At 61.0% G+C, this 17,219-nt stretch overlaps 1 protein-coding gene across 2 annotated transcripts in view; it reads right to left on the minus strand.

The window, feature by feature from the left end:
• LOC123802729 (cohesin subunit SA-2-like) overlaps window positions 1-17,219 on the minus strand; it is a 64,285-nt gene that overhangs the window by 3,199 nt on the left and 43,867 nt on the right. For both annotated transcript variants that reach the window (XM_087859802.1, XM_087859801.1), the window contains exons 16-28: window positions 17,034-17,145; window positions 16,072-16,186; window positions 13,128-13,231; window positions 11,947-12,039; window positions 11,730-11,819; window positions 10,605-10,811; window positions 9,471-9,547; window positions 8,987-9,074; window positions 7,821-7,901; window positions 7,027-7,119; window positions 5,655-5,817; window positions 4,947-5,095; window positions 2,914-3,015 (exon numbers count right to left, since the gene is read on the minus strand). In XM_087859802.1, the coding sequence (XP_087715928.1) occupies window positions 2,914-3,015; window positions 4,947-5,095; window positions 5,655-5,817; window positions 7,027-7,119; window positions 7,821-7,901; window positions 8,987-9,074; window positions 9,471-9,547; window positions 10,605-10,811; window positions 11,730-11,819; window positions 11,947-12,039; window positions 13,128-13,231; window positions 16,072-16,186; window positions 17,034-17,145 (1,474 nt within the window). The remainder of the gene's footprint in view (window positions 1-2,913; window positions 3,016-4,946; window positions 5,096-5,654; window positions 5,818-7,026; window positions 7,120-7,820; window positions 7,902-8,986; window positions 9,075-9,470; window positions 9,548-10,604; window positions 10,812-11,729; window positions 11,820-11,946; window positions 12,040-13,127; window positions 13,232-16,071; window positions 16,187-17,033; window positions 17,146-17,219) is intronic.

The raw sequence follows: 17,219 nt of genomic DNA on the forward strand, positions 1-17,219 counted from the left end.
GAGTCAGGGTCCACGTCTGCACCAAGGAGGGACAGCTGCGGCCTTCCCGCCGCCGTCCGAGTGCAGCGGGCAGGGGGTCAGGGCTGCCCACACGCAACAGGCCCCATAGAGGCTGGAAACCTACAGGTGCGGGACAGGCCTGTGCCCCGCATGTCTCTGCCCAAGACAGCAATGCCACCAGAGGGGGCCGGGCCTCCCCCTACGCCCCTGCGTACTTCCAGGAACCCCGTCCTTCTGGACTGGTGGTCAACATGAGACAAGTGGGCAGCACCCTCGCCCAGGGGACCGAGGTTCAAGAACATCCAGAGAAGGCTCTCCGTCACCTCCCGTCACCCCCAGCAGACATGAATGACAAGCTCCTGGAACACGGCGCCCCTCGCCGATGACCTCTGCAGACGACGGGTACAGGGCCTCCTCCAGAGAGCCACCCCAAGGCCGGGATGCCAGGCGAGCCCGGATCACGGCGGCACAGACCAGGACGCATAGCGGGAGCCGGGGAGCCTGCCAACGCCCCATGGACACCCAGGCCGCCAACGTCACATCTGGTCAGCGACCGCTCCTCTGTGTTGGACTTAACAGAGAACTAGCAAGGGGGACGGTGCTCCTGATTTACAGAGAAAACACACGCAGAACGGGACACGTGGGGTCTGATGTGGCAGGGACGTCCCACCAACGTTCCATGCCTGCTCTGGGGAATCTGTGTCATCTCAGCGTCATACACGCAGACCCGTCCTACGAGGAGGAAGAGGAAAGAGGACGTTCCCAAAGGAGAACAAGAAATGGCAAGAAACAGTCAAACGTAAATGCAGACCTCGGTGTCGGGGTCAGGAATCTGCACGGCCTCAGAAACGGGAAAGAGAAGCCGTATCCCAGGAAAACCACGGGACACAGACGGTCCACCAAGTGTCCACGGAGAGGCCTGCCCAGTGCGCCCACAGGCAGCAGGAGGACAAGGACCAGGAACCCACACTGGGAGAGGGGACGGCAGACCCGGCCCTTCCTGATACACTCATGGAGCCTCAATTCCCCAGACAGAAACACGAGACCACGGCTAGCACGGCACCCGTGGCACCCACGGCGGCAGTATCGGCTGGGTCGGGAACCGTGACCCCAGCACTGAGGACCGAAGGCGTCCTTGCAAAGAGCGCAAGGCCAGGTGGGAGGGCCCCAGATTTGGAGCACAAAACCAGGAATAGGAAGAGAAGGGACAGACGCCGTTGAGTCCGGAGACCCTGCTGCCACGTAACCCCACACAGCCTCGGCGAGGACTCCCCACACGTGTGTGTAACCCCTCCTGACACTAGGGGCAGACACACGCCCGTGGGAAAGCAGAACAGAGCACGGAACAACCCACGTGTCCGAGTCGTGGGTTCCATGGACCCGGCTACACCAGCTGCCACAGGGATGGAAGAACCAGGGTCAGACACCCGACACGCAGTAACACGGTGTCATGACAGTGACACGGAGAAGACAGACACCCACCCTCAGGGTCAGGGATGGGGGAGGGGCGACCCCCTGAGGGTCACTGGATGGGGGAGGGGGGATGCCCTCCCTGGGGGTCAGTGGACGGGGGTGGGGGAACAATGGGTGTCAGTGGATGGGGGAGGGGGACACCCACCCTGAGGGTCAGTGGACATGGGGGGGAGGGGATGCCCACCCTGGGGGGTCAGTGGATAGGGGAGGGAGGGGATGCCCACCCTGGGGGGTCAGTGGATAGGGGAGGGAGGGGATGCCCACCCTGGGGGGTCAGTGGATAGGGGAGGGAGGGGATGCCCACCCTGGGGGGTCAGTGGACAGGAGAGGGGGGCCGCCCATCCTGGGGGTCAGTGGACATGGGAGGGAGGAGATGCCCACCCTGGGGGGTCAGTGGACATGGGAGGGAGGGGATGCCCACCCTGAGGGGTCAGTAGATAGGGGAGGGGGACACCTACCCTGAGGGTCAGTGGACAGGGGAGGGAGGGGATGCCCACCCTGGGGCGTCAGTGGACAGGGGAGGGGGGCTGCCCATCCTGGGGGTCAGTCGATGGGGTAGAGGGGACACCCACCCTGAGCGTCAGTGGACAGGGGAGGGGGACACCCCGAGTCACTGTTGGGAGGCCCAGCTCACTGTGCAAGGACACGCATGAAGGCCCCCGGGGGACAGTCCAGCCCAACACTGCAGCATAGTCGCTTCCCGGACCAGATGATGAGTGACACCCCATCCACCTAGGAAGCCCTGGGCACACACCTTGACCTGCCGTGTCTCCCCACAACACACCCGTGACCACGTCCTCCTGTCTCTTCCTGTCCTTGAACAGCAGGGGAACCTGACCCAAAAGTCCCACGACCCTGAGGTGGGGCTGACCACGGAAGCCAGCTGTGGTGGACTGAGTCCCCCAGAGTCCACGCGTGCAAGCGTGGCCCCCAAGGGGGCTGCCGGGAGGTGGGGCCTTGGGAGGTGGCTGGGAGTAGATGAGGTCCGCATGGCGGGGCCCCCACAGCGGGGTGGCATAATCTTAGGGTGTCCAGAGAGCTTCTTGCGTTCCACCCATGGCCACGTGAGGACACGTCGGAGGGGGGCCGTCTGTGACCCTCGAGGTCTCCCCAGAACCTGACCCCACTGGCACCCTGACCTTGGACCGCAGTCTCCAACACCGGGAGGAATAGGGTCTGACGTGTCAGCCACCCCGTCGGTCCGTGGTCCGTGGCGCGTTGTGACGGCCAGGCTGCCGGCGTGCACGCTCATCCCCAGCGGCAGCTCATGCACCACAGACGAGTGCAGGACTCCGGAGGAGCGGGCAGTGGGGCACAGCGGTGCCGTGCCCAGTGTGTGCCCGAGGCGGCGTGTCCCTGCAGGCCTGGGCGACGTGCAGCGACTCGGTGCCACGGGGGTGGTGGCAGGGTACCGTCGGGCCTTCCAGAACACGCGCTCACCTGCTGCAGGCACAGGAGCAGGGACAGCGCGTTGCGGAGCCTGTCGTTCTGCCTCGTCCTGGTCATGGTCTCCTTGATGATGTCGCCAAAGTGGTGGTAATGCTACGAAACAAAGGAAAGGACCGTCACCACGGTGACCACTGAAGCACAGACTCCTTCCTACGCCCTGTTCCAAAATTACAAACCGAGGGTGGCCACGCGGCTCAGACCTACTGTCTGGATCCCAGGAACTTTGTGACGTGGATGCCGCTGTGCACTCGAGCCCTATGTTGGGGCCAGGCCCTGGGCCAGTGGGAGACAGTGCGTCCCACACGACCTGGGGAAGCCGGAGTCGTGGGGCGTCATAGTCCAGGGGCCAGCTGCCCCTCAGCACTGGCTGGCCCCCCCAGGAGTGCTCCTTCCATGGGGAGGGTAGGGCCACCTGGGGAACTGCGGGGCGGGAGCGAGGCCTGTCAGAGCCACACCGACCTGCCAGTGCCAGAGCTGAGCCAGCCCGCGGGTGCACAGCCGCAAGAGACGACCAGATGTCCGACAACATGCAGCTGCCGTCACGGCCCCCGGCACATACTTGGCGCACAAGTGCGCGAGACGTAAGTCCCGGGAGAGGATAGCACCACCCCAACACACAGGACTCAGGAGAAAACCCAGGCAAGACTGTCCTTACACCCCAAGCCATAAAGCTCAGGACTGTGTGAGCTTAAAACAGGAAGAAGAGAAACACCATCACAAAAATGTAACTCAGAATTAAAAAGTAATCGAGGGAACGTATATCCCACAAATAACAAAGGGCTAACGTCTTCATCATATTACAAGACACCAAAAGGTCTTGAAATAATGATTTCTGAAAAGAAGTGACAGTGATTGATAGATGTACCTATTCACCCATCCATTTATCTCCCCATCCACTCATCTATCCACCCATCTATCCACCCATTTATCCATCCATCCACCCACCTGTCCATCCATTTATCCATCCATCCACCCATTTATCCATCCACCCACCCACCCACCCATTTATCCATCCATCCATCCATCCATCCATCCATCCATCCATCCATCCATCCCTCCATCCACCTGTCCATCCATCCATCCATCCATCCACCCACCTGTCCATCCATTTATCCATCCATCCACCCATTTATCCATCCACCCACCCACCCACCCATTTATCCATCCATCCATCCATCCATCCATCCATCCATCCATCCATCCATCCCTCCATCCACCTGTCCATCCATTTATCCATCCATCCACCCACCCACCCATCCATTTATCCATCCATCCATCCATCCATCCATCCATCCATCCATCCATCCATCCATCCATTTATCCATCCATCCATCCATTCATCCATCCATCCCTCCATCCACCTGTCCATCCATTTATCCAACCATTTACCTGTCCCTCCATCTGTCCATCCACCCATTTATCAATCCAACCACGTACCCACTCATCCATCCATCTATTCATCTATTTATCTACCCACCCATCTATCCATCCACTCATCCACACCTCCATTTACGCATCCATGCATTCATCAAAACTTCTGGGCTCCTGTCAATACCAGGCACTGATGATAATCACTTGGGATATATCAATGATCAAAGCCAAAAATACCAAGTCCCTGGCCTCACAAGGCTTGCATTCAATCTCAGTAGTAAGGAAAGAATGAAATTAAAACAGCGATGCTTCCCTGAACAAGACCGCATAGTTTTAAAAGACAAAACGTGATGTCCTAAATGAAAATACCCCTAGGAGTTACGTTTGGGAAGAGATATTAGTGACATAAAAATGCTTAAGAGACACTCACAGGGATGCCGCCCACACGCACACAGGTGGGCTCATCCAGGGGAGGTGGTGAAGGAAAAGGGAGAACGGGTTAGCGACAGTGAGTCCGTATGTCTGTGGGTACTTTCCACTCATGTTCTCCGTGCATTTGGAATCTTTTACCCCAATTCTGTGTCTTACACAGGAGAGCAGTGGGCGGGGGAGGGTGAGCTCGGGCCGCGGGGATGGGAGAGCCGGGCAGAGACCTTCAGGTAGAACTGGTAGATGTCGGCAGCCACGCTCATCTCCAGCACGTTGCAGACGATGAGCTTACAGAACACGGCCAGCATGTTTCTCCGGTGGAACAGCTCATACAGCTCGTCCGCATCCTCCTCGTTGTAAACTCTGCTGGCACCTGGGGAGACAGCCCGCTCTCTGCTTTGTCTTCCTGGGGCCCCCTTGCCGTGGGGCGGCCATGGGGCAGGCGGGGGCACGGCACGGGCATGGCAGGGAGTCTGATCCACAGAGGGCTCAGGGGTGCCAGCATCGTCTCGGGGACCGGTGCCGGGACAGCAGGGGGTCAGAACCACCAGCAGACATGCCGACCCCCAGAGGGCAGACCCAGGACCACACGGGAAGCACCGAGGGCCGCGCGGTCCCTGTGTTTCCAGGTCCTGACTACCTGGTCAGGGCTCCCCCGACCCTTCCGTGGCAGCGTGAACGAAGAAGACAGACGCGTGGGAAATGCAGCTCCAGATCCCAGGGAGCCAGATCACCCCACAAGGCCCATCCACCTCCCACCCCAGGCCCCCACCTGCTCTCCTGCCCCTCGGGTGCCCCACCTATGTCCTACCCCCGAGGTCCCCCCAACCTCACCCCCCAGGCCCCCATCTGCCCTCCTGCCTCCGAGCTGCCCCAGGTATCCCCACTCCGAGGTCCCTCCCCCTTCCCCTTCAGGTCCCTGGGAGGCTGACCTGTGGCTCCTGTCTCCTCCAGGAACACGTGCTCCCTGACAAAGGTGAGCAGCTTGCACTGCAGGACGTGATCGGGGACAAAGAACAGCAGCCCCAGGCCCGTGTCCTCCTCAGGGCCCTGGTGGCTCAGGATGAGCAGCAGGTCACAGAGCAGGATGAAGGCCTGAGGAGGTGTGAGGAGGTGGGGGGGTGAGAGGGCAGCGACAGGGACAGGTCCCGTCCGCCCCTCTCGCAGCCTCCCAGGGCAGCCCAAGATTGGGCGAGACCCACAGCGCGGGGAGGGGTTCAGCACCCGGCCCCTTGAAAACATCCCCCCTCTGAAGCCCACCTTGCAAGCTATATGCTGGAAACACAACACGGAGACATAGAACATACAGGCGGCAGACAGCCCCAAACATACAAACCAGAAACACCACACACAGCATGAACGGAAATGTCCCCAACATCCGGGCAGGAGAGAGGCGTGGGTCAAGGCTGTGACCAAAGCCTCACCGACAGAAAACCACAGACACATACTTGGGACGGGGGTGGGGGCTGGGGGGTCACAGACAGAGGTCCGTGGCTGGAAAAAGAGACACAAGCTCAATCTCCTGAGTAGTCAAGGGTCAAACGGGACCTAGGTTTTATCTAAGATCACGGGAGAGGGTCTATTTAAAATTCACACCCACATGGCAAGAAAGCAGGCAGGTGACCGAGCTCATAAGGTGGCAGGAAGCGGGGTGGCTGGGCCAGGCGTCACGAAGCCTTTAGAACGGCTTCCCCGGAGACAGGAGATCGCCCGGAAGATTTCCAGCACGGAAACCAGCAGAGACACGGTGGTCAGGAGTAACGCCAAGCATGTCCACCACCACGGCACTGGTATCCGATCACAGGAGCGGCTGCCGGGAGGGTGTGGTGGTATGAACGGGGCGTGCACACGGGTTCCCGTAAACCCGGGGCATGGACGCGGGCTCTGTGCTCCCGTCAATCGGGGGCATGCACATGGGTTCCCGTAAACCGGGGGCGTGGGCACGGGCTCTGTGCTCCCGTCAATCGGGGGCATGCACATGGGTTCCCGTAAACCAGGGGCGTGGGCACGGGCTCTGTGCTCCCGTCAATCGGGGGCATGCACACGGGTTCCCGTAAGCCGGGGGTGTGGACGCGGGCTCCCATAAACCGGGGCCGTGCAGACCAGTTCACGTAACCAAGATGCTCACACGACTGGACATGGTTGGAGGAGAAATGTCACCATGAGACACACAGTGCGATGAGGAAACGGCATCACGTAAAGCACGAACGGCCCGATCTTCCCACGCACGTGTGTTCTCACGCCCCTCCTCTTACTGCTCCAGCCCCGCGAGCGGCCGGTGAGGACAGAGAGCGACACACTCACCTTCTCACTCAGCACCTTGCTCTGGTGGTTCAGGTATACGCGACAGACCAGGCAGAACTTCATCAGCCTCTTCCTCAAGTCCAGGAGCGCCTCCTGCCAGCCACCAGGCAGGTGCCTCCCGTCAGGTGAGCCCGTGAGCGAGCTCACCAGGTACCTGCCCACCTCAGGTGACCCAGCCAGCAAGTACATCCCAACAGACTAACTTCGCCCTCACGTTCACCCTCCTCCTCCACTTCCCACCCTCCCTCACACCCCTCTCCCCCACGTGTACCCCTTCCCCCGTCTCCCTGCCCATCCCCTCCCCCATCTTCACCTCACATCCCCCATCTCCCTCCCCATCCCCTCCCCCATCTTGACCCCCATGCCCCCTCCCCCTCCCCCACCCCCACCCCCTCCCTGTATCTCCATTGTCCCCCACACCATTTTCTTCTCCCCACTGGTCTACACTATGACCTGAGGAACTCAGGCCTGCAGATTTCCAGGAAACCATAAATACAGCCCCAAAGTGTGGTTGGCCCCAAACGGCCTGGCCAGCAGCCAAGGATAAGGGTCTCACCCAGCACACAGGAGCAGGTGCTCAGAGATCACCTGAGCCTCACTCTGCACGGTGCGTGGACAGGATGCATGGCCGGGTCGGCCATGGCCCAAGGTCAGCTCCCATGTCAGAGCCCAAAGGGCCAGGAGCCCAGGCCAGACCCTGGGCAATGCAGTCCCTGTCCCACTTCACTTCATCTCCCCTTCCTCACACACTACCACACACCACACACCTGACCTCCTCTGCGCCCCTCACCCACCTGGGGCGGCAGTCGGTCCGTGGCCGCGACAATCTGCCATAGCAGCGCGTAGTAGGTGCACTGCAGCGCGCAGTGGACAACCTGTGGGGCGTGAGGCCTGTCATGGAGACTCCTTACCTAGTACCTGCCCCTCCCCCCTCAGGACCCTCCTCCCCCCTCAGGACCCTCCTCTCCCTTCAGAACCCTCCTCCCCCCTCAGGACCTTTCTTTCCCTTCAGGACCCCACTGCTCTCTCAGGACCCTCTCCCCTCCATCAGAGCCCCCCAGGGCCCTTTCCCCCCAGAATCTGCCTCCCCCCAGGACCCTACCTCTCCTCCACTCCCACAACCTTCCTCCCCCAGGATCTGCCCCCCCCACCCTTCTCTCTCCTCAGGACCCTTCCCCTGACCAGGACCCAGGGCCCTCCTCCCCCAAAATCTATCCCCTCTCAGGACCCTACTGCCCCCCTCAAGACTCTTCTCTCCTCAAGACTTCCCCCTCAGGATCCGCCACCCCTCAGGACCCTTCTCTCCCTTCCCCTCAGAACCACTCCCCTGGCCCAGGATTCTTCCCTCCCCTCATGACCCTCCCCCATGCTTCCCTCCCATCAGGACCCTCCCCCAATGCTTCCCTCCCCTCAGAACCCTTCTCTCCCCTCAGGACCATTCCTCCCCACACACCCAGGATTCTTCTCTCCCCTCAGGACGCCAACCCCCCCAGGACTCTTCCCACCCCACATCTGCTGCCGCCCCCAAGGACCCTTCCCTCCCCTCAGGACCCTCCCCACCATGCTTCCCTCCTCTCAGGACCCTTCTTCCCCTCCCCTCATGACCATTCGCCCCTCCCCCCAGGGTTCTTCTCCCCTCAGGATGCCCACTCCCGCTTCCCCCACAGGACTCTTCCCACCCCAGATCTGCAGCCACCCCCAAGGACTCTTCCCTCCCCTCAATACCCTCCCCTCCCATGTTTCCCTCCCCTCAGGACCCTCCCCCCATGCTTCCCTCTCCTCAGGACCCTCTCTCCTCTCAGAACCCCTCCCCCCTCCCCCAACAAGGACCCTCCCCTCAGGACCCTTCTCTCCCTCAGGACCCTCCCCCCCATGCTTCCCTCCCCTCAGAACCCTTCTCTCCTCTCAGAACGCCCTCCTCTCCCCAACAAGGACCCACCCCTGCACCCTCCGCCCTCACCTCAGTGGGCAGACTGCCCTGGTGCCTACGGAAGGTCAGCAGGCTGTCCATCTTCTCATACAGGTTCCAGCTGCTCAGGTCGTGGGCACTGACCAGAAACACACACGAGGAGTTTTAGGGCCCAACCCCGCCAGGAGCTCCAACGTCCCCCAGGTGAGCTGTGAACACTGGAGCAGAGGGATCACCTCCTGGAGGACTGAGGGGACACCCACCCCAGATGGCTGAGCTGGGCTCCCTTCAGTATGACATCCAGCACCTGCTTGGTGAGGCAGTCCCAGCTCCTGGGGACGTGGCTCAGGGCCCAGATGGGCAGGAAGGGCCCCACCAGAGCCACCGGGCACACCCACAGAACACCCCCAAAGGTCTGAGCCCTCCCCACCTCACCTGGGACACAGGGACACCTGTCAGAGTAAGGTAGCAGACACACGGCTTGGAGGTTGCGTGTGTGTCCCCCCCAGGGAACAGGCTGCATCGCCCCACTCACCTGTAGAAGGCAGCCAGTCTCCGCAGTGTGGAGCAGATCCGTCCCATCTCACCATGTCCAAGGAACAAGCCTTGTTTCTACACAGTGGAGAGAGAGCAGAAGGGGTGGTGGTGGGACAGCACGTTGCAGGTGGGGCTTCCCCAGAACGCCGGGCCCAGCTTCGAGCAAGGCCTGCGTTCCTCCCTGCTCTGTTCTCCCACTTCCCAGAAAGCAGCTCTTTAAAATCTCAAAAAGGGAAATGGTGCCCCAGGCCGTTCTGTCTCCAGCCCTACAGGAAATGAGGGGGACCAGAGAACACCCCCAAAGACACATAGGCAGCTGACGAAGAGGACAGTTACGATCTGAGATCTGCCATCTCTGTCCACTTGCCTCACATCCCTGTCAAGAACCCACTACAGGGAACATGCTTCTCACTTTACAGCTGAGAGGACAGATGGAGAAGCATGTTGCTGACCGCTAGCACCCCACATTCACGGCAGGCCCTGGGCTGGGGGTTGCAGAAGCAACCTGGAGTCTTGCTTGTGGTAACGAGGGACCTCCCAAGGAAAGTGCGTGAATCAGGGCCAGACGCCTGGCCCACAGGTCACACGGCCCTCAGCCTGTCTGTGTCAATAAAGTTTTATTGGAACACGGCCCAGAGACATGCTGTCTCTGTTGCTCTTGTACTGCCACCCAAGAACAGGATGACCTGCCCAGCCAAAAATGTTTATGACGTGGCTCTTTACAGAGACCATCTGCCTGCCAAGTGTAGACAGACCAGTGCCTCAGTGAGGCTGTTTTCTGGGGGCTTATGGGGTCCCACGGAGAATAATGGAGTACTTTGTTACCCACCCCCACACGTTCCCACTCCCATCGTAGACGCAGCAAGAACAGTCGGGGCTCAAACGGAGAACCCACCCTGTGTCCCCAGAAACCAAGAGCCAGTCCCTCAGGGACACGCCGGCCAGTTCACGGAGCTGACCCCGGACAGGCACGCAGCTTTACAAAACTTCAACAAAATAGAAAGGGTTCAGCCTAAGCATCCTCAATCAGCACATCCTCCCTTCCTCCGTGGATTTCCCCACACCCTTCACACATTCCACACCCATGCCCACACCCCAACATGCTGCCCCCAAACACCCCCACAGCCAGCACCTCATGTTGGATGAACACGTCCAGCAGTGGGGTCAGCGCGTCCACCAGCATGTCCACCAGCCGGCTGCAGGCGGGGGCAGCCTGGAAGTGAGCAGAGCCCCCCTCGTCACAGTAGGTGCCGTAGGTGCGGGCACAGGCCTCCAGCACCGCCACGTCCGAGTGCCGCTGCACCAGGCAGTCAAGCTCCAGCAAGGCCGCATCCAGGTACTGCACGGTGGGGCGGGGGGGGGACAAAGGACTGGTCAGGGGATTGCGGCATGGTGGGGGGAGAGAAGAGGTCAGGGGGGTCATGAGGTCGAAAGAGAAAGTGCTAGGGGAAAGGTCAGGAGATCAGCGAAGAGGTCAGGAGGTCGAGAGGGAACATGATGAGGTCAAGGAAGAAAGGTCAGAGGTCATACGGGGAACTGTCAGGGGTCATACGGTTGAGGGGAGATAAAGGGCCTGGGAGGTGGTCAGGGGTTGGGCAGGGGGACGCCAGGGGATCATAGGGCTCAGGGGAAAGGTCAGGGATGGAGTGGAAGATCACAGTTTGGGAGAAGGCCAGGGGCTAGAAGGAAACGGCCAGCTGGAATGCAGGGAGGGGGACATGGGGCCAAGAGAAAAAGGTCACAAGACTTGTAAGCATAGGGGTTTGGACCCTGCCACAAGAGTGGGTGATGGTTGACCCCTGCAGTATGAACGGGGAGGAGGAAAGCAGCCCCCACACCTGAAACTCCGGGGAGAAGGGATGTGGCTCCCATGCCTGGACCCAGACAAGGGGGGTGTGGACCCTGAGATGGGGGGAGACGTGGACCCATAGAAGAGGGGGACATGGGCCCAGAGAAAGGGGGCTGTGGCCCCCACCCCAGGACCCAGAGAAGGGAGTGTGGCCTCAGTAAAGGGGGGTGTGGACCCTGAGTGAGGGACGTGGATCCTGAGAAGGAGGGGTGTGGACCCCAGTGAAGGGGGCGTGGACCCTGAGGAGGGACGTGGACCTCAGCGAGGGGGGCGTGGACCCCAGTGAGAGGGGGCGTGGCAACTGAGGAGTGACGTGGAGCCCAGTGAGGGGGGCGCGGACCCTGAGAAGGCGGGGTGTGGCCCCCACATGTGGAGCTCAGGGAGGAGGAATGGAATCTCATGACATACCGAGCCCAGGCCGTCCATGTCATACACGTCCAGGTTGCAATACTGTGGGATCTGCAGGAGGGGGGTCACCTTCTCTTTGTCCGCTGCAAACTGCCCAGAGAGCAGGCGTGAAGCGGAGCTTCCCCAGCCTCCCCTCGCTTCTGCAGCCTCCTGGTCTGCCCTGGAGCTCCCCCAGCCTCCCTGGGCTCTCGGCCTCCGGCCCTTCCCCACTTGGCACCTTGGACAGCAGCCGGGGCAGCACCTTGACAAAGTGTCGGCTCATGTTGGCATGCTCGCGCCAGCGGCGGGTCCCGTCCACCTCCCTGGCAGCCTGCAGGCAGAGCATGCGTGGCCTGAGCCCACAACAGACCCATGTGAGTCCCATAGTGGCCCTGGGACCTGCTCCCACATGATCAGGTCACACCCAGGCAGAACTGTCCCCAAATCAAGGACAAAGCTCTGTATTGCTACTCTGGCGTTTTGTTTCCAATGAAGTGCTTCCCGTGCACAGAACCCATCAAGAACTGAGTCGTCTCCCCCAGGTTCACACTTTATGGCAGACCCTAATCCAGTAGGATTGGTGTCATAAAAATGAGAGATTAGGGCACAGAGCCAGACACGTGTATAGAGAATATGACAAGCACGTGAGGACAGAGGCAGAGATGGGAGAGACAGGGCCACCAGCCCAGGGACACCAGGAGCACCAGAAGCTGGAAGAGGCAGGAAGGGTTCTTCCCTGGAGCCTCTGGGAGCAAGTGCAGCCTGGCCCCGCCTGGATCTCAGGGGTCCTGCCCCGCCTGGATCTCAGGGGTCCTGCCCCGCCTGGATATCAGCGGCCCTGCCCCGCCTGGATCTCAGACTCTGGTCTCCAGAGCTGGGGCAAAATGCATAATTCTTGCAGTCTGAAGTCCGCCGGGGTGTGATCTTTCGTCCCAGCAGCACCACAGGCTCACAAGGAGGCAATTCAAAGGCTGGCCGACAAACTGCCATGTCCAGTGTGAACACGGCACGGGGAGGACTGTGGGGTGCGCTTCCCAGGGAGGCAGACAGCAGACACAGGAAGCAGCTGGCAGAGAGCTTGGTAGCCGGCAGGAGGGGTGGGCAGGAGCTGGGAGGCACAGCTAGCAAGACCTACCTGGGTGGCCGGGAGCCCCGCCCGCGGGGCCAGTAGCCAAGTGAGCAGGCAGGGTAGCGAGCGCAAGGCCGACGCGGCAGCAAGCGGATCCCACGGCCACACGGGCAGGGGGCGCGGCGAGGCTGAGGCGGGAGCGGGGGCAGGGGCGCGGCGAGGCTGAGGCGGGAGCGGGCACCCACAGACCCCGGCACGCGGGACGGACAGCGGCGCCACAGCAGCCACAGCAGGGCGGCCGGCACAGGGGACGAAGCGCATCCAGGCAGGGGGCAGGGGGTGGCACTGACTTTCTTGCCGAGTCGGCGGCCAGCAGGTGGGCGGCCCTCTGCAGCCTGTCTCACGGCGGCCACGAGGATCTCGATGAGCACTCTTTCCTGCTGGCTCGTCAGCGCTGCGGGGAGACGGTGGCTAGGTCAGCCCGCTCGCACTCTCGCCGGGAGACAGAACATTCTGCAGTGTTGCACTGCTCTGAGAGGCCTCGGAGAGCCCAGCATGAGCTCAGGGCACGTGGGGAGCATGGCTGGGCTCCTGGGCGCAAGAGCACCCCAGCACCACTCACGGACTCAGTGACATGCAGGTGACGGCAACCAGGGCCAGCCCTCTGCTCAAAGTGCACACACAGTGAGCCACTGTTGCCCATTTACCTCAATGTGAAACTCCGCGCACGCATCCCTGGGCCGGGACAGACACACGCGTGCTCACGACAACTCCTGCCAACATCTGAAACTGCAGACTGGGGCTCACCTGGCATTGTCCCATATCTAGGGACTCGGTTCTAAAACCATCCAGTTGAGGGGACAGTGTGTTCACTGGCTGTTCTATGGTGCCTTCCACCCCTCAAATTCACACCCACCCAGTATCGGAGAATAGGAACTTGAGGGGAAATCGGATCTTTGCAGATGTGATTAAGTGAAGGATGTGAGATGAGCTCATCCTGGATCGGGACAGCCCTAAATCCAATGACAGGTGTTCTTATAAGAAACAGAAAAGGAAAAACACAGGTACAGAGGAGAAGCCACGTGAGGACAGAGGCAGAGACGGGAGGGATGCCTGGAGCCCCAGAAGCAGGAAGAGGCAGGAAGGACCCTCCCCTGGAGCCTATGGAGGGAGCATGGCCCTGCCCCGCCTGGATCTCAGCAGCCCTGCCCCGCCTAGATCTCAGGGGTCCTGCCCCGCCTGGATCTCAGCAGCCCTCCCCGCCTGGATCTCAGGGGTCCTGCCCAGCCTGGATCTCTGCGGCCCTCCCCACCTGGATCTGGTCTCCAGAGCTGGGAGAGGATGGATTCTTGTTTTAAGCCACCAGGTTTGAGGTAATTTGTCACAGCCACTCTGAGAACATCACACGTGGGTCCTTCTGTCCAGTGTCCCACATTGCTGGTACCCCTACAAGCCCAGGTACAGCCAAGGCCCATACTCAGAGTCAAGAAAACCAGAGACCACACAGCTGGGCCCCAGAAATTTGAGACAGAGTAAAGGAGCCATCCTCATGATAAACGGGCTCCTTCAGTGACCCCAGGGACCATGGTTGAGGCTGCCGGTCCTGCCAGGAATGTGACAGGCCTGGAGCTCCTATTACCAGAGCACACTTGTGTCTGCAGGGGGAGAGGGTCCCAGCTGCTGGGGGGGCCTCATTCACCAGGCACTCTGCCCGCACTGCATCCTGACTCTAGGGCCCAGGGTTTGGGCTTCAGTGGCTCCCAGGCTGATCCTCTTACAGGAAAGCAGCCTGTGGCCCTCGTCCTGTGGACCCTCAATTAGAGACCTGTGAAGTGCACCCTGAAGACCTGAGGACCTCTCACCCCAGGAAAGCATGCCACATGCCCCTCCCCACAACCAACCACTCGAGGAGCAAACACATCACAGGAGGCGTTGACAGGCCTGCTTTTGCCACATGCTGCCAACTGGGGTCACGGACAGCACGATTAGACGCTTGGCAGCACGGTGGGGGGCAGCAGAGATGACAGGACAGGGGAAGAAGGGGGATGGCAGGACACAGAGAGGACAGGCACAGTGGGACACGAGGTGGGGGACAGGAGGACACGGGGACAGCAGCACACAGGGGCAGTGGGACACAGAGGATGGGGACAGTGGGACATGGGGGATAGGGACAGTGGGACACAGGACAGCAGGACACAGGGACAATGGGACATGGGGGATGGGGACAGTGAGATACAGAACAGGACACAAGGACAGTAGGACACAGGACAGGGACAGTGGGACAAGGGGAATGGGGACAGTGGGACATGGGATAGGGACAGCGGGACACGGGGGTGGTGGGACATGGAGGATGGGGACAGTGGGACATGGGGGATAGGGGCAGTGGGACACGGGACAGCAGGATACAGGAACAGTGGGACACGGGACATGGGGACAAGAGGACACAAGGACAGTGGGACATGGGGGATGGGGACAGTAGGGCATGGGGTATGGCGGGACATGAGGAAGAATGGGGATGGCAGGACATGAGAGGACAGCAGAACACGGGGAGATGGCAGGACACGGAAGACAGCAGGATATGGGGAGGACGGCAGGACACGGGGGGACGGCAGGACACGGAAGAGAGCAGGATATGGAGAGGACCGCAGAACACGGGGGGACGGCAGGACACGGGGGGACGGCAGGACACGGAAGACAGCAGGATATGGGGAGGACGGCAGAACACGGGGGGACGGCAGGACACGGGGGGACGGCAGGACACGGAAGACAGCAGGATATGGGGAGGACGGCAGAACACGGGGGGACGGCAGGACACGGGGGGACGGCAGGACACGGAAGACAGCAGGATATGGAGAGGACGGCAGAACACGGGGGGACGGCAGGACACGGGGGGACGGCAGGACACGGAAGACAGCAGGATATGGGGAGGACGGCAGAACACGGGGGGACGGCAGGACACGGAAGACAGAAGGATATGGAGAGGACAGCAGAACACGGGGAGATGGCAGGACACGGAAGACAGCAGGATATGGGGAGGACGGCAGAACACGGGGGGACGGCAGGACACGGAAGACAGCAGGACATGAGAGGACAGCAGAACACGGGGAGATGGCAGGACACGGAAGAGAGCAGGATATGGGGAGGACGGCAGAACACGGGGGGACGGCAGGACACAGGGTAGGGGGGACAGCAGCACATCGGGTGAGGGATGGTGGGCCTGGCGGGGACGGCAGGGAGGCCAGCAGGATCACGGCCCTGGCCCACGACTCAGAGCAGGCTTCTGGCCAAGCTCACCTTGGCGCCCGCCACGTGGCTCCAGCAGCAGGGCCGTCATACACTCCCAGTTCCGGACCAGGGCGGGTGCTGCCTCCCACAGGCCGTCCACCAGGTACGGGACATGTCTGTGGAACTGATAGGGACGTGCCAGACGTGTGAGGTTGTGAGAATGTGAAAGGAGGACACATGATGACAAGGGGCAGAGAGGTCACACGATGACAACACGAGGCAGGGAAGACACATGATGATGACACGGGGCAGGGAGGACACAGAATCACTGACAAGGGGCAGGGAGGATACAGGGATGGCTCCATGAGGCAGGGAGGACACGTAATGACAATGCAGGGCAGGGAGGACACAGGGATGACGACACGGGGCAGGAAGGTCATGTAATGACATGGGGCAGGGAGGACACAGGGATGATGACATGGGGCAGGGAGGTCACGCGATGACGACACAGGGCAGGGAGGATACAGAATCAAAGACAAGGAGCAGGGAGGACACAGGGATGATGACACAGGGCAGGGAGGACATGTAATGACAATGCAGGGCAGGGAGGATACAGGGATGATGACATGCGTCAAGGAGGTCACATGATGACGCGGGGCAGGGAGGTCACGTGACGATGACATGGGCAGGAAGGTCATGTGATGCCATGGGGCAGGGAGGACACAGAGATGATGACATGGGGCAAGGAGGTCACGTGATGACATGGGCAGGGATGGCCCCCTTCCCAACCCTCCCATCTGTGGACACAAGAAGGCACATGAGGACACCAACCCAGAAACGTGACTCCCACGTGCCCACAGCAAGTGTCGTTCACACAGGAACCAACAAGCCCCTTTCCAGCCCAACACGGACGTGTGGCGTGGGACACAGGACACGGCATGGAACACGGGGTGCAGGGCACGGACACGAGTCCGGGTCCCTCACGTGGCTCAGACATCCTGTCTCCAGACCCCACGTGGCCACGCCCTCACCTCGCCCTGCAGGTAGAAGTCAATGAGCGTCTTCATGTTCTGGAGATTTCTATCAAACTCGTCAGGGGGCTCTTGACCAAAGAAACCTTCGTGGGGTGGAGGGGCCAGGAGCCTATGGAGATCAGAGAGAGTGACCCCAACGCCGGCCTGGAGGGGGGTCCCCATGCACCTGACTGGGCCCCCAGG

The sequence above is a fragment of the Ursus americanus genome, chromosome X (assembly GCF_024610735.1).
Source record: "Ursus americanus isolate L20-20 chromosome X, mUrsAme1.1.p, whole genome shotgun sequence".
NCBI classification, from domain to species: Eukaryota; Metazoa; Chordata; class Mammalia; order Carnivora; family Ursidae; genus Ursus; species Ursus americanus.